Raw genomic sequence first — 21572 nt, 5'->3', positions numbered from 1 at the left:
TGTCAATTTACATTTTTATAACACTAATATAACATTCAATGAGCGTCTCTGTTGACCACAGAACATCCATATTATAATGCCTGCTGACGCTCTTATTGCACAGAGTACGCCTACGGTTCTGTCTCTGTAATCTGTGTTCTGATGTATAATAGCGTACATTCTACATTTTACAGTTTTAGAAATTTTCTTATTATCTATTTGTCTCTATTTTATAAATATTAAGTGACATTATTGTTTTGTTCATTTTTTAAATAGTTAAATACATGTTGCCATACAGCTGAAGACCATAATTCAAATACTTCCGATATGTAACAAATTATTCAACCAGTGTTTCATTTTATGATATGAACTAAAAATCCGATTTAATTATGGCTAGTCCATCACCTCAGAGTAGTCCAATGCCGCCTCCACAAGCACCGAGTCCAATGGGCCCTCCAACGCAAAGTCCGGCGCCTCCACAGTCACCACACAGTCCGTACAATCAACAACATGTCAACGGACCTCCTCCATCGCACACACCGGCGCCAATGCCTAATCATATGTCACCATCGGGGCCCCCTGCGCATTCCATTGGACCAAATACGAACGGTCCGCCTGGTGTACCTCATCAACAACATCCTGGTATGCCACCTAGTGGCCACCAAATACCTCCACATATGGTTGGTCCTCACATACCTGGCCCACCTGGTCACCCTATAGGTCCAGGAGGCGCCCATCCTCCAGGCCCTAATGGCCACCCTAATATGCCTGGGAATCCACCACATCCAAATATGCCTGGACAAGGACCACATGGATATATGCAACATCAAATTGGACACATGCCTCCTGGTCAGGTAAAGATATATTTTTTTAAATTGACATTAAATGTTAGTTATTTATAAGTGGAATAACTTGCAAGTAATAAAATAAGTATAAATTTATTGATATAAAAAGTTTTACAACTGAAATACTAATGTTTATATGTTCTTGGTTATTAAACAATGGGCCGTAGATATCTTTAGCGATCATCATAGTATCTTTTATAATAGTTCCCAGCTGTGCACTGAGAGATTCTATGTGTTTAGGCTGCGGGAAAAGATCTCCTTCGCAGTTCATGTGCACTGTGTACACCACAGGAATATTGAGATTCTTTTTTACCCAGTCACAACTGTTTCCTGAAACATTGTCTGTTCAAAATATTAATTACACAATGGTTACTTTGAAAAAAAAATATTTAAGTATTTGTTATATACTCTATTCTGTTCGGTAATTGCAGTTGGTTTATATTTTCATAACTAAGTATATAGACTTATTTTTTATTTTATTGTCCTGACATCTCTATTAATATTCATATATATTTTATAGTCTTATTTTATTAAGTAATGCATAAATCTGACCACTAATTTAGTTTTTACAAATAATAAAAAGTCATAATAATGTAATGATGATATTATGGACACTATCTGTACCCATGATTTCTTACTTGTGTTTTGTGGAATAACAATAGGCTAACAGTTATTTTTTTCTGGTTGTGAACCAATTATACTAAAAGAAAGATTAAATGTTACAGGATACTACAGGATATAATATCAGTAAAACCTCATTCAAATAGGTATATACTGCTTTTGAGATAGCTATACACACATGCAAATAAAAAACTATTTTTTTATCTTTAACAAAGAAAACTTTTATATATATATTGTTACAATTTAATAGACAGACATTCTCATTTAATATTTATGTAGTCTTGAGTTTTTAATAATGTTATACTACTAATTTGCTTAAAAATTTGTATGTTATCACCATGTTTTGATTTACATGCCTTCTTTTAAAACACAATTTTATATAATATTTTAATAAACTATACACCTATTAGGTATATTGAATGCACAAGTAACTAACTTATCAATTACTTATACAATTTTTAATAAGTGACCACTCCCACCGTCCTCTCTTAGTCAGCTAAATCATACATGGAACCCCGAATTTTGCAGAACCTCACATGTACATATGAGATTCAATATGATATAGTACTGTAAATGTATACATACATAAATAACTTGATGTACTTCCATAATAATATGTCGTATTATATTGTAGATAGACTTGGTTGCATGCAGATCTTATTATTTCTAACTGTAAGAAAATATATTAGATTTCTTTTTTGCATATAAAGATAACATATGTTACAATATTTTATTAAATTAAAAACTACTAAACTATTAAAAGTATTTGTCTACATATCAGCACCAATTGGATACAGGATTTTAGTATTTTTAATTAAAGGGTTATTTTCATGGAGCCAAATGAATCCTGTTCAAATTAGCCTTACCATCACATGTTTGTTACTAGAACATTTCATTTTGGATCCATAAGGGATGGAAATTAATCTGTTACCAAATCCTTTCAAGGTGATGTACGCCATCAGATTTGTAGCCATACTGTTTAGAAACATAGAAAGACCCCTAGTTTCTTCTTCTGAAAGCGATTGAGGACCAAGATATATGGAGTCACATTCTTTTTCGCGAGCTGAAATTACAACATTCTACTGGAATGTAATGGTATATTTACAATGAGCCCAATTATTTATAAAGGTATTATTCATAATAGCTATATATAACATACAATGGTGGGAATAAGATGAGTACATATATATACAATGTTACACAATAAATATAGTAAAAAAAATTATGCTCTTTATATGTTTTTTTCTTTTTATACAAGTTACTATTATTAGTTTTTTCAATAAAGTCGAACTACACAGTATAAAAAATATAAACATAATTTTGGAATGTACAATTGATCTAAAGGATCATCATCATCATTATAAGATTTAAGCTTGTTTAAGCCGATAATATTTTTTATTCTCAAGTTGCTCTAGTTAGAATATCATAGATTGGGCCAAGAGTATGATAAACTACAGTACAATTACATATTCTGATACTAACAATATATTGACTCTGAGAGAAACCAATTTCTATCAATATTGACACCTATTGCTGTGTCTTGTGATTCATCCATTTCATGCTTGCAAGTTTTTTGTGGATAGAATATCCTCCTGTTTTTAGCCCAAAACCTCTAGAATAAGTAAAAAAGTCATTCTATTTTAATGAGAATTTATGGATGGCCTCTAAAAAAATTAATATAATAATATATATAAAAAAAACTTACATCTTTCATCATACTGTGTGAATAACCATCTGGATTTAAAATTGGTAGAAAATAGAAGTTATAAAAATCGAATATTTTTTCTAAATGATATTTTTTTTCTAAAATACCGCCTATGAAATTCAATAAAATTCCTGGGGACAACCTGTCACTGCCTTGTTCACCACTCACTATGAAAATAGCTGGTTTTTTGTACCCTTTTGATATTGTTAATACAATTATTTCTCTTTTCTCATATGTATTTGTGATTACAACCTTTTTTAAAATTGGGTATATTCTCAACATTTTTTCAATCCTTAATAATATATTATCCCAATTACAAAATACATTATTAATATGATGACTATGACTATTATTGAAATTTGTATTTTCCTTTGCTTGTTCTGATCTGAAAATTGGATGGTCTCAATATTCATATTAATTTCATATACAAGGATTTTTTTTATTACTAACAGATAAATAGTCTTGACCAAGTAATGTTCAATATCATTATCTTCAAGTGTTTTCTTAAATAAATGTGTACAGCAGTCATTCACAATTACATCCATGGCAATGGAGGCATCATTTGTTACCCCATTAAGGAATATTACTGATTCATTTTTTATTTGTACTTGATACAATACTGCTCTCTCATGTGAATTAAAAGCAGCGATTTTGTACAGTGAGTAGGACACATTATTATCAGATAAGATTAGGATCAAGTTAAACAATATGAAGGAAAAGAACACAGATGTACGCATCATTGGTGTCATTATCAATTCAATTTCAATGTGGCTATGACTCAATTAAACAAATCGAGAGTAAAGTTACAAACAGTATATGTTTGGGTACATGCTGAGAAACTCTTCACTTACCTGTCATTAAATTAAAAATTATTATTATTATCATTACTATGGTACAAAACAGAAACTGTCGCTGTCTGTCCCTATGTATACTTAAATCTTTAATATTACGCAACGGATTTTGAAGCTTTTTTTAATTGATAGAGTGATTCAAGAGGCACGTTTATATGTATGATACATGTATAACCGTGCGAAGCCTGGGTGTGTAGCTAGTAATTTTAATATTTCATGAGTAGTGATAAGGGGTTCTTATGTGAAATCATCATTGTGATGATTAAAATAGTGATTGATTGTTTGATTGTAATTTGAACTGCATATGTTGCGAGTACAGAATAGAAATACATACATATATAAATTATCTTCTTGATCGGCGACATGCAAGTGTTATCAAAAACTTCCATTCAGTACTCGCAACAAATGCAGTACAGTAAAACAGACATTCATAATATTTAAATTAGAGAAATATAGATGTGTAAACTAACGAAATTATTTAATTACTAGGCACCTTTACCCATGGGAGGTGGACCACCACCTCCAGGAAATGGGCCACCAGGACCTCCCGGAGGTCCATTGCCGCTGTCGGGCCCGCCGCCACATGGTGTTCATCCTCAAGGAATGCCACCCAACGCTCCATCCCATTTGCCACCACATCATGCTATGATGCCGGGCCAAGGTCCACCGCCACATGGACCCGGGCCAGCCTACGGCCATGCCCCGCCTGCGCCAGGAGCTTCAGCCCCGCCTCCCGGTCAACCGACACCGGGACAGCCACAACCCGGAGCACAGCAGCATCCACCAGCTGCACAAACTCCGCCGCATGGACAAGTTCTACCTGCGGCTACTTCATCCGCTAATGGTGGTCCACCCAACTCATCACCGATGCAGGGTTCCTTGCCGGCACCGGGGCCTGATAATTTAAACGCCTTGCAGAGAGCCATAGATTCCATGGAGGAAAAGGGGCTCCAAGAAGACCCCAGATACTCCCAACTGCTCGCACTGCGAGCACGTTCCAATCCTCAGGATCCAAATAAGGGGCTATTTTCTAATAACCAACTCTGTCAACTTAAGTAAGTATTACATACTAAAACAAGTGTGTATATACTATGATATTTTGAAATTGAATTCTTTTATTTTTTCTTATCTCTAGGGCTCAAATAACTGCGTACCGTAACTTGGCTCGCAATCAGCCTATCCCCCAAGAAACCGCAATGATGGCTGCCGGCAAGCGGCCCGGCGTGGCACCCCCAGAGTGCCCCACGCCGCCATCGCAGCCTCCGTACGGAGAGGGCCAGGGCCCGCCGCCGACGTCGAGCGCGGGCGGCAAGGCGGGCGGCGGCGCGGGAGACGCGCGCGGCGGAGGCGGAGCCCCGCCCACACCGCTGCCCATGACCGGCCAGATGGCACCGCCGACACAGCCTACACCACCGCTTGTCAATCCGGTACTAATTTGAATTAATTCACTAATTATTTATTGATTCGTACACGTGCATGCAGTGCCCCTGAACTGGAACTACTGATAAACTCTAATTAGTGAACCCCAAAGAATGTAATAATGAGTAGTAGTCTTTAAACGAACAGTATTAATTAATTCAGTACTATTAAATTAATTCCATCAGATACATTATAGAAGACGCCTATGATATTTATATGTTGCCATATATATTTCTGAAAACTAGAATATTGTACCTTTAGTAACTACGCTGCTATATTCCGCACTATTTAGCCGGACAACATCACCATTTTATGTCTCCTTGCCCCCACAATTAATTCATGCACACTTTGTATTATGTTTCGCTACAGCCAATGGGCGGTGGGCCACCACTGCGCGGGCCTGCGCCGCTACGTCCTCCGGGACCTGGAGCTCCTGCGCAACCGAATCAGCAACAGCAGGTATTATATATTTATACATGTAATTAGTGTTAAATTAATAATAAAAACATTGTTACTAATAATGCAATTTTTGCAGCCTGGCGTTCCTATTCCGGGCCCTAAACAAAATCGTGTGACGAGCATACCTAAACCAGTTGGTATAGACCCACTACAAATATTAAACGAAAGAGAAAACAGGCAAGTAGTAAATAGTTCTAATGTATTTCTTTCAATTAATAAAAATATTCCTTTTGTGTTTATAATTCACTCTTATAAACTGCTTTTGTAACATTTTCGTAACATCAACCTTACTAATATTTTCACATAGATTTTGATTGATTGATTAATGTATAATAATACCAGGTTAAACATTTTATAAATCTTCAATGCAATTCATACAAAGTAAGAGTGTAATCAAATAATATTGTCAGAATAAAATGAAATAGTACCTTCATTGTCTTAACAATTTTTTTTATAATAGAATTGCTGCCCGTATCGCTCATCGTATGGAAGTGTTATCCAATTTGCCAGCCAATATCTCTGACGACCTTCGGCTACAAGCACAAATTGAACTTAGAGCTTTACGCGTTCTTAATTTCCAAAAGCAATTGCGTGCCGAGGTATGTTTTGTTTTACAATACCTACTTAGAATGGATGTTTTTCTTTATATTTTAATTAATTTATATACTTTTTGCATTAGATATTGGGTCAAGTTCGTCGCGACACAACGCTGGAGACGGCAGTAAATATTAAAGCATACAAACGAACCAAGCGTCAAGGATTGCGGGAGGCACGTGCAACTGAAAAGCTTGAGAAGCAACAGAAACTAGAAGCTGAGAGAAAACGCCGTCAGAAACATCAAGAGTTCCTTCAAACCGTTTTACAACATGGTAACATACTTGTTATATTAAATTAATAATGGTTCCTAATATATTTGTTATTTTGAGATAAAACAATATTTTACTAATTTTAGAATTTAATGTTATTGGCCTTGCTATATTTAACTTATTATTTGGTCATTCTTCTGTTATCATTTTTCAAATCAGTATGCTTGGATATTTTTATTTATGTAAGACATTCACCATTTACGATACCTAAACTTGGACATATATATGAATATTATATTATAAGCAATTAGACATACTTAAATGTACCAATTTATTAATGTGTGTTCAAATTGTTTTAGCCAAGGACTTCAAGGAGTATCATCGCAATAATGTAGCGAAGACAGCTCGTATTAACAAATCGATTATGAATTACCATGCGAATGCTGAACGTGAGCAAAAGAAAGAACAAGAGCGCATTGAAAAAGAGCGTATGCGGCGGTAAGTCTTGTTTTGGCATAATACATAAAGGCTAGGTCTTCTCATTAATTTTTCAATTTTTATTGTTCAGTTTAATGGCTGAGGATGAGGAAGGTTACCGTAAGTTGATTGATCAGAAAAAAGACAAGCGTCTCGCATTCCTGCTGTCACAAACGGACGAGTATATCGCGAGTCTCACCGAGATGGTCAAACAACACAAACAGGAGCAGCGCAAAAAGCAGCAAGAGGAAGAACGCAGGAAGAGGGTTAGTAATTGAAAAATGGTTATTTGTTGTTATAGCATTTTTTTATGATATTGGAGAATGTGTTAGATGTATATGTGATACAATTTGAAATCGTATGTGTGTGCGCTTCATGGTCAAGTTTACTTCACTAACCAGTGGTGATGCCTCGCCTGGTTTGAACAGTGATATTTTCTATCGTAAAAAATATATTCTTTTAGTTCCGAAGATGACCAAACACAGACACAAAATTCGTTCTCTTTTTTATAATATTTGTGTTAATATTACTGTAGGCGTTAATAAACTTTATTTTAACACAGAAATCCCGGAAGAGGAAGCTTTTGGAAGGCGGAGAGATCGACGCTTTGGATGACAGCTCACAAACTTCAGACTCTAGAGTCAGTGTGATGGATCCAAAGACGGGCGAGGTAATGTATTTTGTCATAAAGAACCTTAACTTATTCACAGTTATAATATTTTTATTCCATTAGCTGTTAACTGTGTGATATATAGGTACAAACTGTTAGTAGGGGTTGTGGGAAATCTGTCTTTAGGGTTGTAGGAAGAAGAGAAAGTTATTTTTATTAATAGGCTAATAATTAGTAGTCCTACAGTAAAACAGTTTATTTATGATATATTTTAAAAACCATTGATAAGATCGTCGTTTACCACAAAGTGGGCTTTTCAAATAACAAGTGAGTTATGAACCGAAAAACACCACATATATAGTTGGTCTATATACATTATTTACAATTGACAGATTTTAAAAGGCGAAGAGGCTCCGCTATTGTCTCAGCTGAAGGACTGGATGGAAACGCATCCAGGTTGGGAAGTACTCTCGGATTCGGAGGATTCCGGCGATGATAGCCAAGATGACGATGGTGTGTAGTTCTACACAATAGTTACTACTACATATGTTCTTGTTTATATTTGACTAATATATTCTCTCGTAATTTTATTTACGTTTCAAAATATCATTCTTAAAGAGTATATCGTACTTACTTATATTTTGTATTAATCTATAGTATTAACGCGTCAAAATTAATTTATTTTTTATAATTAATTAATATAAAAATTATATGAATTTTCACAGAAAGGAGAGAGAGAAGGGAAAAACATAAAGATGAGAGGACTGACAAAGAAAAAACTGACGAAGAGAAAGCACGCGACATGATCAAAAAGGCCAAGGTTGAAGACGATGAGTACAAAACTGAAGAACAAACGTACTACAGGTATGTAAAGTATATTTTTTATTTACTTGACCATATATTTATTGCAGGTCTCCTATCTGTTATATCTTGAAGCACAATCAACTATAATTTCTTGTATCTTTGTTATATAACACATATTAGTACTTAATAAAAGCAAAACTTAAAGGCTAGCCTAAGTTTCATATTTTCAAAAAATAAACTTGTTTAATTTTGCATATCAAATTGTGATCGGTTAATGTTATATATAATTATATGTATTGGTTGTCTTGTTTAGCATTGCTCACACGGTCCACGAGTCTGTCACAGAACAAGCTAACATTTTAGTGAACGGAAAGCTAAAGGAATACCAAATAAAGGTGAGGTCTTACAAATCGTAATTTACTCTTTTTGAGTGTACTTTTATGAATGTAGTATTATTATTATACAATCTCTGTCTGTCGACACCATACTCAACTTAACGTTTGTGTTACTATACCTTATGTCTATATACAAGTAGGTAATGTTTTTATCTCATCCTTTTTTCAATTGTATGTCAGAATGAACCATACAATACTACAAATTTAAATAAGTCGAGTCTTTGTACTATATTATTTAATTAAAATCTTGGACTTTAAAAGACAAGTGCCTTATATTATAGTTTCTCAGATATCAGATTAAATTTTACTTTTTAGGGTTTAGAGTGGCTGGTATCGCTTTTTAACAACAACTTGAATGGTATCCTGGCAGATGAGATGGGTCTTGGCAAAACCATCCAGACAATTGCATTGGTCACCTATCTCATGGAGAAAAAGAAAGTTAATGGGCCGTTCTTAATTATTGTGCCTCTAAGGTAAGTTTTACAATAAAATAAACATGGCCTTTGTAAATAATTTAGTATATTTTTATGTCATTTATTTTCTAACGAGACTATAGATTTAATGGCGTTGCAGACGTCAGTAGGCAACCTTCTACCATTGAGGTATAAAAGAAATTGTACCTGAACAGTTAAAACTGTGCTATTTTCAAAATTATTGTGCCTGTTTTTCAATCGCAGTTTATGGCTGCATTTTTGCTGCTCAGGGTTAACCATCTTATTGTTTCGTAGAGTCACACTTGTCTTCTCATTATCGTATTTCTCTATCCCTAATAATATCTTTATTGTCTTCCAGTACGTTATCCAATTGGGTACTAGAGTTCGAAAAGTGGGCGCCGACGGTAACGGTGGTGTCTTACAAAGGTTCGCCTCATTCCCGACGGCTGGTACAGACACAGATGCGCTCCACCAAGTTCAACGTTCTCCTCACCACCTACGAATACGTTATCAAAGATAAGGGAGTCTTGGCTAAGGTGATATACAACTCAATTTTTTGGTTTTAGTTTTTAATTGTTACATTTATTTGTTATAGAACCGTTTATAAGGAACAATCATATTTATAAATCTTGTAAATTATTTAAATTTAATATTGTGTACTTAAGTAACTATATAATTATGTATTATGAAAAAAATAAAACTGTATTTTCATTATAAGATAACTAATTTAGGAGTGTTAGATGAAGTGTGTAAGAGTTGTTGGTTATACACATATGTTATACCTACTAATAATAGCAGAAAGCTTTGTAAATAAATATAATTGTTTTAAAATCTCCTAATAGTACATATTCAAAACAGCTCTATTAATAAATATCATTAATTATGTGATGTTTTTATAAACTACAAAAGCTTTGCCTACAAATTTTTAGAGTAATAAAGAATGACAGAAATGTAATTTAATAATTATAAATGTTAACTCCAAATCAGTGTTGGTAAAATTTGTTTGAACAGGTGCAATGGAAGTATATGATAATAGACGAGGGTCACCGTATGAAGAACCACCACTGTAAGCTGACACAGGTGCTGAACACGCATTACGTGGCACCGCACCGGCTGCTCCTCACCGGCACACCGCTGCAAAATAAACTCCCCGAACTGTGGGCGCTCCTCAACTTCCTGCTACCTTCCATCTTTAAAAGCTGTTCTACTTTCGAACAGTGGTTCAATGCTCCTTTTGCTACCACCGGTGAAAAGGTAAGCTAACTATATCTTTAGATTTTGATTGCATGGAAATATGGATTTTTCTATTTTCAATGTTTTGACCCAAATTTAATGTTTCTGGAGTCAGTTAAAATGAACTCTGTGTCATTAAAGTACATATTGACTAACCACATTCATAGTCTCTTTTAGTTTTGTTAGTTGGGAGATCCTTAATCTTTATATGGAATTGGCAAATTTTATTTATAAATATAGGGTCACAAGAAAACTGCATGACATTTCAAAAAGTAGTGTTAATTGCTGGTACGGCAAAATGATATAGCTTTGTTAGTGTCAAGCCATAATATAAAAACAGAGAGATTTTGCTATTTATGAAATGAAGGGTACGATTATAAGGACAGGTGTTGTAAGCAGTGACCAACATTAAGGTTTTCATGACATATGTAAGTTGTATAATACGGTATAAAATAAAATATTCGCATAGGTGGAGTTGAATGAAGAAGAAACAATCCTTATTATTCGTCGTCTGCACAAAGTGCTGCGTCCATTCTTGTTGCGACGATTGAAGAAGGAAGTGGAGAGCCAACTGCCTGACAAAGTTGAATACATCATCAAATGTGACATGAGCGGCCTCCAGCGGGTTCTATACAAGTATGTTTTAGAATATATTTAGCAAAGAGGACTCGGTGGTTTAGGAGTTTAATACATTGTCTTACTTACTGATGGTCGTAGGTTCCATTACTATATTTTTGTGTGTACTAACTGTTAAACTTCCAAGTTTTCCTATGTATTTACAAAAGTATGTAAATATATGTTATGTCTATCTATTGTCTAATACCCATAGTACAACTTGACTTGATTTGTCTATTAGTACTTATTGTTATTAATGGTTGAAATTGCACACAACGACTTATAACATATATATATTTTAATGAAAGAACAATGTTAGCTATATTAAACTGTAACTATATATAATATACTCATACATTTAATTATCAATACATTTAAAAAGAAATTGTAATCAACCCAAATAAATTATTACGGTTGATTTCACTTTCTTCTTAATTAAATAGCCGAATAAATTTAATTAAGTCGTTGTTCAAGTTGAGTCTATTTAATTAATTGTTTATGTTATCATGAAGAATAATTATAATTAACTATTTCTTAGACACATGCAGTCGAAGGGTGTACTTCTAACAGATGGCTCAGAAAAGGGTAATAAAGGCAAGGGCGGCGCCAAGGCTCTCATGAACACGATTGTGCAACTACGAAAACTTTGCAACCACCCGTTTATGTTCCAACACATTGAGGAGAAATTCTGTGACCACGTCGGCTCTGGCGGCAGTGTCGTTACCGGGTAAGTAAAGAAATTTATTATATACTAACTACCCGCCCCTGCTTCTCATGGGTATATAGTGTATTAGAGGGCAGTCGAATAACTATATGCATACATTATACATCTGTAAGAAATACTTGAAATAATAGTGAAAATTGTATTAGATAAAACTCACAGTAATTGATCAATCTTAAAATATTTCACACCACCCACATTATTATTATATAAATTATTATTATACAAATTTAATTCGTAACAACATTGTTTTGATTAAAATTTGTGTAGGGAGAAAATGATCGAAATAAAAATATATGGACAATATGATAGATATTATATATAAATGAAAAGGGATTGTTGGAACAATTCAAGTCATATTAATGATCATACGGGTTTTTTTTTCGAACTATTCTAATGATGGTGGCAGCAACTGGCCTTTACAGCTTCAGTGCACCATAGCGGACGAGTGCATATGGCACTGTAAATCCGCGGAAGGACAACCGGGAGTCGGCTTTTAGCCACCTGATGGATACAACTTTAGTCTGAGACCACCTCTAGGGGTTCGAACTTTGGCTCAGGCCGACGTAATTTTGGTCCCTGTTTGATTTGAACGGGAAAAGCGTATAGATATTATGATCGACTCCAATTAAATGTTCTCGACATATTGAAATTCTCCACTACTTCATATACTGTGGAATTTTTGTAACTTACAATTATTACTTACCTACATTATTTCATATAGACCCGACTTGTACCGAGTTTCTGGAAAATTCGAACTATTGGATCGTATTCTGCCCAAACTAAAGAGGACTGGACATAGGGTGCTGGTGTTTTGTCAAATGACCCAATGCATGACCATCATTGAGGACTATCTCTCCTGGAGAGGTTTCCAATACTTGAGGTAAGTTTCTATTTAAAATTACACACGACAACTCTTGCTCACATACTTTTTAATATTAATTTAAAGTTACAAGTGCAATAAAGAGTATATAATAAACTAAATGGCTAGTATCCATGCTAATATTATGTAGACAAGAAAAATTCAACGATCAAAAAAGCCTTAACCAATTTGTTCTTTCATTTATAAAAAGCTATGTTACCAGTGAGTAGTGTAAGCTGTATTCCAAGCTGGCAGTGTTGCTTATTATAGTTAGTTACTCTTAAATTACTGGCAGCTTGCTTGCAAGGTTACATTAAAAAAGTTGTTTTCACAGTTTACCTAAATTGTGTTACATGTTTGAGATTTTATTTTCTTTTATTTAGATTGGACGGTATGACCAAGGCCGAGGACCGTGGAGAACTACTAAAAAAATTCAACGATGCTAATTCGGACTACTTCCTATTCTTGTTGTCAACCCGCGCCGGTGGGCTCGGTCTCAACTTGCAGAGCGCCGACACCGTCATTATATTTGACTCCGACTGGAATCCGCATCAGGTAATGTTTTAACTCTTCCATAGTAATCTATTATATCTATCTATCTATCTATTATACTCAAATATTTCTAATACATTAAATACAATAATATAACTTACACTAATTACTATTTATTGAAACATACGTTGTATAATAAACCTTTATTTTGTCTATTGCATTGTTATGGCCTTGTAAAGCACAAGGCCATAACAGTAGTATTTGATATAAATTGACTTTGTAATAGAAGATTAGTGTTTTTTTAAATAAGGAGATAAACATTTAAATCAGATGTTGTACACCACAGGTCACTAAACACGATATTTCATTTGTTTGAGGTGGCAACGGTCGCTTATAAACAAGAACAGTACCACGGACGGTATAAGATATACCTACTGTGAATCCTGTAGTACTCATACGAGCTGCGATATTATTTCTTGATTTAATATTATTTTTAACATTTGAATATATTTTACAAAAGGAATATAATAATTTCAATCTATATGTGGCCCTTCTATATGTTCTCAGGATCTCCAAGCCCAAGATCGTGCGCATCGTATCGGACAGCGGAATGAAGTACGCGTACTAAGGCTGATGACTGTCAACTCTGTTGAAGAAAGAATTCTTGCTGCCGCCAGGTACAATAGCTTTTTATATTAAATTGGAAGTGGAATATTAGAAAGCCTATTACTCACAAACGATTACTTGAATGACGAGTGTGCATGGCAATAGTTGTTCATGCACTGAATTTTCATTTAATGTTAGACATAGACAGTAGACACCTAAATAAATATACATTGTAAATAAACTGGGATTTAAAAAAAAAGTAATTCAATTGAGTTTCTTGCCAATTCTTCACAATTGGATCTATATACCGAACTGGACGGTAGGGAAAAAAATAAAATTAGAATATAAAAATTTGACGCCTGAATACATTAGCAAGGATTTCACATAGAATACTGTGACGTTATGTTACTTCTTATGTGGTCCCATTCTTGAGTAGTAAGATGTTGTGCCTCTATATTCTAAGCCCCGTCCGATCGATCCCCCGTCCAATTCAAACGGGTATCGAAATTACGACGGCCTGAGCCGAGGTTCGAACCCCTAGTAGTGCCCTCAGACTAAAGTAGTATCCGTTAGGCAGGAGTTGGCCTTCAGCCGCTCCATAAGTCAAATTCAAATTCAATTCAAATTCAAAATATCTAATATTTGGAGTGCCATCTGCACTCGCCCCCTAACGTCCGGTGAAACTGTAAAGGCCAGTTGCGGCTAACAGCATTAGAGTAGTCCGAAAAACAAAAATTCTATATTCTATACTTTTCATTGTTTAATAGTTTTTCACTGTTTAAAAATTTGGAAAAAGTATTTTGCAAAGTTTGACAATAATCAATGTTGTCTGTTTTTAACTTAAAAAATTTCTATGAACAGTAATAAAAGAGTGACAAGTGAGCTCCTGCAAAAGATACATTTTTCCAATATATTCTTTATAATATAGGTATAAGTTGAACATGGACGAGAAAGTTATCCAAGCTGGAATGTTCGATCAAAAGTCGACAGGTTCCGAACGACAGCAGTTCCTGCAAAGTATTCTTCACCAGGATGGAGACGATGAGGAGGTTTGCACATAAATATGCTAATTAAATAGCTTGTGAGTTTGTTCACAGGCTCTGTATTGGCCTTTTTTGTTTAATTTGTTAAGTTATGTAATTGCGTAAATAAAATAAATCCTTTTACTAAATAATCAAATTTCGCAATTGTAGTATATTGATTTGATTTGAAAGAAAATATCAGAGTTTAAATTTTAAACTTGTGTACTTTAGCTATTTCCATAGCATTATGTCGTATGGTATTTTGTTATGGGGCAAACCAGCTGATATAAATACAATATTTATTTTTTACAAAAGAGGGCCATTCGCTCCATTTATAGCATGGGTTCCAGGGAGTCTTTGCGAGAGTGCTTTAAGGAATCAAATATCCTCACCGTTGCTTCTCAATATATTTATGAAAACATCATGTATGCCAGGAAGAATATAGACAGTTTCAAAAGAGTTAGTGATTGCACTAATAAAAGCTTACGTAACAATAACAAACTGATTTTACCTAAATGTCGTTTGGCTAAAGTTAGTAATTCGTTTTATGGCAATTGCGTAAGGTTTTACAATAAAATACCAGAGTCTGTTATAAATCTGCCAGAAAAAAGATTTAAATGTCAAATAAAACACTTCCTTTGCAAAAAAGCTTACTATAAAATTGAAGAATTCGTTAACGATAATAATGTTTTTGTAGAAAAATTTTAAATACATAGCACTGACAATATTATCTGATTACACTAATAATGAGTGCGTAGCGATTTCTATGTTGATTGTCGCATGCCTCTTACTTGTTACACTGTAATTATTTATATAAAAAAAAACATCTATCAAAAAGAGCAACACACAAGTTTCTTGCTCATTCTTCTTGTGATGAATCTGCATTCCGAATGAGTGGTAGAATCAAAATATGACTATTCAAAAGTGCTTGTAATGAGTTTATTTGAATAAAGATTATTTCTATTTCTATTTCTATTTCTAGATGTTAAAATTTCTGTTCGGCCCAAGATGAATATAGCCATGAATTATTATTTAGTACATAATATCTGACTAAGAGAGTATATTCTTTCTTTATAAATCTACATAACATACATAACAGGAGGAGAATGAAGTCCCCGATGACGATTTGATCAATGAAATGGTAGCGAGATCAGAGGAAGAACTTGAGATCTTCAAGCAAATCGATTTGGAACGTAAGAAAACCGAGACGCAATCGAGACTCATTGAGGAGTCAGAGTTACCGGACTGGCTCGTAAAGAACGACGATGAAGTCGTCTGTAATAAGGTTTGTGTATTCGTGGTTGCTTTGTAACTAACTTTAGTACAATTACCAAAGACAAGTTTGGGAACTGGAAGGATGAGTTTGAATGCACTTTATGCTAGTTTAAAATCTGCATATTCTTTACGTATCTACTACTCAAATTGTCGCGGGGGAAGTTACTTTTATTAGGTATATAAAAAGCCTTAATATTAATGTAATAGTATAAATATATTACATAGATACATTAATGTACATATCACCACAATGCCATTAGTACAGTTGCATGGAGTGCGGCGTATTGGTATTCGTAATACATACGAGTTAAGTCAATATTAGTATGTACAAGAGGTATATTTGTTTCCTTGTAGTATAGTTCCAATTATATTGTGGATGACTGTAATAGACTACTGATCGGTAATTTTAAAGAATATAGAGTAGATGTGTGATAAACTTGTGTTCTGAATATATAAAATCAATAAATTTCTTTATTATCAGACGATTTTCTTATTGACGATCGTCGTACTAATTAACTGTGGTTAATTATAGATAAAGGACTTATTTTTTTATTAATAAGTATTTATTTATAGAGATATTCATAAAAAAATGCAAAGTATTCCTGACCGGTCACTTACATCATTACAGACCCTGACACAGTAGGAACCGTTATTCCCCTCCGATCGATCCCCCAGCCAATTCAAACGAGGATCGAAATTACGACAGCGATGAGCCGAGGTTCGAACTCCTAGTGGTGCCCTCAGACTAAAGTCGTATCCGTCAGGCAGGAGCTGGCCTTCAGCCGCTCCATAAGTCCTTCCGCGAGTTTGGAGTGCCATCTGCACTCGCCCCCTATTTTTTTTTTTTTTTATTGGGTTGTTTGAGCTATTGTCAGATGTGTAGCACCTGTAGCACTGCGACCTACATAGATCTATTGTGCTCGCCCTTTTCAGAGTTCGCTACCTAGACCCGTCAGGGACAAGAATTGAAGGATATTCTTAGGAGCGATCGTTTTTATCTCCCCGGGAAAGAGTGTAAACTTTCCAAAGGAGATATTTCGTTTATGCATGAGTGGGCTACAACCACATAGGATGTGAAGCGGCGTTTCCTCTTCAGTTTGGCAGAATCTGCAGATACTTGTCGTGCATAGGCCTAGCTTAGCCATATGCTTGTTCAATTTGCAGTGTCCTGTGAGGGCCCTAGTCATCATGCATATGTTGCTTTTACTCAATAGCAGTAATCTATTGGAGTATTTGGTCGAGAAGCCCGATATTAGGTCTTTTGAATGTATTAATCCTGGCATTTCTTACCAGTGATTCAGTGCTTCTCGTTTGGTTATTAATTTGAGATGTCCCAGTTTTAGGCAACGAGGCACACCACAGAAGGGTTCGGGGCCCAGTTGGACGGTTTTTGCCCCTAACTTTGCCAGATGGTCGGCATTCTCATTGCCTTCAATATTTGAATGCCCGGGGACCCATCTCAGTATAATATTATTTCTGCTTCCTACTTCATTTAGTAGCAGGATACAGTTTCTAATAAGTTTAGAACGGATTTCGTACGAGTTAAGTGCTAGTAGAGCAGCTTGACTGTCCGAATAAATGTATATGTTCTGATTGATGTAGTTGAGGCTTAGGATTACTTCCAGACATCTAATTAAGGCGTAAGTCTCTGCCTGAAAGATTGAGGCGTATTTTCCTAAGCCTATATAGTTGCAGATTTTGGGTTTTACACCACATATTCCACATCCTACATCAACCCGTCTGTAAACCAGAATAGGTCATGCTCTGAGTGAGTCGCCTAACGTCCGGTGAAGCTGTAAAGGCTAGCACAGTAGTCCAAAAAAAAAAGGAATTATTTCGGTGCGAACTCACGAAGTATATATAGTTGAAGGTAGTCTCACCTCACGGAAGAATTTAAAGATTAGTTTGTAAATTCTTTTAAAAAATCCAACAGGGTCAAGGATGGAACTACTTGGACGAGGACGAGACGCTGGGTCGTGGCTCGCGACAGCGCAAAGAGGTGGACTATACAGACTCTCTTACTGAGAAAGAGTGGCTCAAGGCCATTGATGATGAGTTTGAGGATGAGGAGGAAGAGGAGGACGACGACGAAGTATTGGATAAGAGGCGAAAGAAGGGTCGCAAGCGACGGTACATAACTAATAATTAATTTCTTCACTATGCCTAAAATAAATCTGTACAGTCTAAAATAGGCTCATATTGATTTTGAATATCTATGTATTTATTTGTAAGCCCCGTAATAATACTGTATGTTAAGTAATGGTCTTGACGAAATGTGTACTTATAAATCGGAGGGAAATCAAAGTTAATATAGCTGTATTTATCTATTTTTTTTATGTAATATTTTTAGCTATTGTGTGTATTCGTACTTATTTGATTATTTGTTTTATAGTCGCAATCAAGACGAATCAGATGAAGAAGAAGTCCCTTGTTCATCAAAGAAAAAAAGCAAAACAGAAATCAATCAACAGAAGAAACGTTTAAAAAATATTATGAAGAAAGTCATCGATTACACTGATGAGTAAGTTGGTTATTGTAGCATGTGAAGCTTATATTTACAATTTATTTTTTTTAGTACAGATTACAATGAACTACATTTATTAGCCAAAATATTAATAAATACACATTATTTAACTTAATTTTTTCTAAATTATTAATACATTTTATTATTTGTAATTAAACAGTGGGGGTCGCGTGTTGTCTGAGCCCTTTATGAAACTTCCTTCGCGGCGAGAACTGCCTGATTACTATGATGTCATTAAGAAACCATTAGATATCAAGAAAATAATGAATAGAATTGAAGATGCTAAGGTAAGTAATATTAATAGAAACTATTTGTCAAACCACAGGATATTATAATTTGGGGATTATATGTAAATCTGTTTCCGAAATTATATTATGAATATTATATAATATTTATTATAAACGTTTTAATTGTTTTAAAATAGTAAAATCATTATGTTTTTTGTAATAAAATTTTACGTCCCAATTTAAATTAATATGAAACAGTGATTAATTGTAAATAATACTTCTTTGCCAGTATAACGATATAACGGATTTGGAACGCGATTTCTTCACACTGTGTGCGAATGCCCAGACATACAACGAGGAAGCATCTCTTATATACGAAGACTCTGTGCGTCTACGCAATGTATTTATTGAAATTCGTCGTGGATATGAGAACGGACAAAACTCAGATGATTCCGACGATAATGATAAAGGTGAGACTGTTTAATCCACGATCTCCCTATTATTTTGTCCTAATCACTTACAAAAGAAACGTAACAATGTTCTGCTTAGTCACAAAAATTTTCCTGAGTAGTACTGGTAGCTAATATTTAAAATACACGCGCATTGAGATAAGGCGGGAAAAGATACATCGATTACTAATAAAAAAATATCATCAGAAAAGTAATATTTTTATAAATTTAAAATGACATATGAAGTGTTCAAGTTAAAAAATCATACCATACTGAAAAATCTAGTGTATACACATTACACATACTGTACAATGATACGTCAGACTTATCCTGACTGTTTCGTTTTATAAATATGAACTGCCAGTAAAAATTAACAATGCATCCCATACAATATGCAATCCCACAGTTATAAAACATTGTGCGTTCATTTGTATTAGCAGATGAAGAAGACTCTGATGGCGAGTCCAACCGCTCTGTTAAAATGAAGATAAAATTGAAAGGAAAAAGTAAAAATACACCCACTAGAAAACGTAAGCAACGTAAATATATTTCCGATGATGAAGATTATGAAGAAGATTAAATTTTCAATCTGTTGTTTTTTTTCATGTTTTATACCGGATGACTTTTTTTAACTTTGCATAAAATTATGGTATATGGTATAAAATTAAGTCGCTTCTGTTGTTTGTTCGCTTGGATCTTTTAAACTACGCAATGGATTTTAATGCAGTTTTTAGCTATAGATAGACTGATTCAAGAGGTAGGTTTATATGTGTAATACAATTACACTCGTGCGAAGCCCGGGGCGGATAAATAGTGTTATACGAAGTAGAAGCATTACACATTTTAGTCATTAAAATTACAGTCAATATCAATTGATTTGCATTTTCTACGATATAAAAAGTTAAAAAGTTTCACTCTTCACCCGCCCTGCATACTACATATACCGCGCGATATGCATATCTATAAAGTATTTTTGTTATCGCGAGTAGAGCAACTGCCATAGTTGCTCTACTTTTTCTTTACAGATATACAGGACAATAGATATATATGTAATTAATTGTCAGAAATAGAAAAAAAATTTTTTAACAAAAGCTAAATCTAACAGCTTTATAAAATAGTCTTCATTTTAATTTTGCATTAACCGAACCGTCGTTCATCCATGCAACATATTTACTAAAAAAAAGTCTTCCGGTATACTGATATGTTGGTTAACACACGTGTAGTATTTACACAAGTAAAGAATTTTCTCTGTCTATTTGTATTTTCTTAACTATTAATAAATTGCCACTGATCTTGATGCACTTATTGTTTATGTAGACAATTAGATACGATACGTAGTAGCGATATCTACTGACTAATTATAAGATTGATTTGATTTTATGGTAGTAAGGTCATTTTATATTTTACATTAGTATTTAATGTTTAAAATAAGATTAATTAAATTATCTTTGCACATTAAAGTACATACGATTTTTATAACCACTACTATCACTACTCATACTCATGGACGTATCTAGATGGGAGATGTAATACTTTTTTAATGGTTGCAACCATTAAAAAAGTATAGTATTACCATTTATAATAGAAAATATATGTACAATTAGTATCTACACATCCATCAGATTTCTTTAATCAAAAGCCGAGGTGTAGGCTTTTCTGTATACCTCTAGAAAATGTAGCTACGCCAATCATATTTTAAGAAATAACAATTAATTCAATTACGGTATCCACTTTTTAAATGTAATACAACATTATTAAATGTAGTTACACACAAAATAGAATAAATATGGCTGCAGAAAGTTCATTAACATGTGTCGTGATGTCTTTATTATCTGTTAATTTTATATATTTCAATACCTAAAAAATGCTCAAGAGTCTTGAGAACATTACACAATGTACTTTGATTATTAAGGTTACAAATACATTTTTTACAATCATTATCGAATTTTTAGTGATAATTTAATGATAATCTTATTAGATTATTAATATTAACTCTACGAGAGCATTTTTATAAATAATTATTGAAATTGAAGTCTGTTTTTTAGATTCTGTCTGTTTGATGCAGAAAATATCAGACTAGTAAAAACATTTGATGGAGTTTTTAATTATTAGATGAAAATGTGTTAATTTATAAGTAAATT

The 21572-nt window shown here is 34.0% G+C and overlaps 1 protein-coding gene across 2 annotated transcripts; it reads left to right on the top strand.

Annotated features, from left to right (window-relative positions):
• The first annotated feature begins 126 nt into the window (after window positions 1-126).
• LOC131842970 (ATP-dependent helicase brm) lies at window positions 127-20768 on the top strand. Of its 2 annotated transcripts, none has more exons than XM_059191549.1 (28): window positions 127-833; window positions 4491-5056; window positions 5137-5428; window positions 5790-5879; window positions 5956-6056; window positions 6340-6478; window positions 6559-6748; window positions 7045-7183; window positions 7254-7428; window positions 7725-7832; window positions 8165-8285; window positions 8498-8636; window positions 8890-8971; window positions 9287-9444; window positions 9764-9941; window positions 10417-10659; window positions 11108-11274; window positions 11792-11980; window positions 12699-12857; window positions 13220-13391; window positions 13896-14005; window positions 14863-14983; window positions 16056-16241; window positions 18165-18361; window positions 18624-18752; window positions 18916-19042; window positions 19272-19452; window positions 19872-20768. In XM_059191549.1, exons 1-28 carry the CDS (start codon window positions 369-371, stop codon window positions 20009-20011), a joined length of 5064 nt encoding a protein of 1687 aa, XP_059047532.1. In that variant the 5' UTR covers window positions 127-368; the 3' UTR covers window positions 20012-20768. The 2 variants fall into 2 exon arrangements, with proteins under 2 accessions (XP_059047532.1, XP_059047531.1); XM_059191548.1 differs by having other exon boundaries at window positions 19869-20768.
• The last annotated feature ends 804 nt before the right edge of the window (window positions 20769-21572 follow it).

Source organism: Achroia grisella, unplaced genomic scaffold (genome assembly GCF_030625045.1).
Source record: "Achroia grisella isolate CSIRO2021 unplaced genomic scaffold, CSIRO_AGI_Agris_v1 utg2671, whole genome shotgun sequence".
Taxonomy (NCBI): Eukaryota; Metazoa; Arthropoda; class Insecta; order Lepidoptera; family Pyralidae; genus Achroia; species Achroia grisella.
The sequence above is the reverse complement of the archived record's forward strand: the minus strand, read 5'-3'. Positions and strand labels throughout refer to the sequence as shown.

Bases quoted from the DNA above. Each gene is read 5' to 3' on its own strand.
- LOC131842970 (XM_059191548.1), top strand. From the start codon at position 369: ATGGCTAGTCCATCACCTCAGAGTAGTCCAATGCCGCCTCCACAAGCA. The intron at 8,972-9,286 runs GTGAGGTCTTAC...TTTACTTTTTAG, and splicing joins TAAAGGAATACCAAATAAAG to GGTTTAGAGTGGCTGGTATC. The intron at 10,660-11,107 runs GTAAGCTAACTA...ATATTCGCATAG, and splicing joins TTGCTACCACCGGTGAAAAG to GTGGAGTTGAATGAAGAAGA.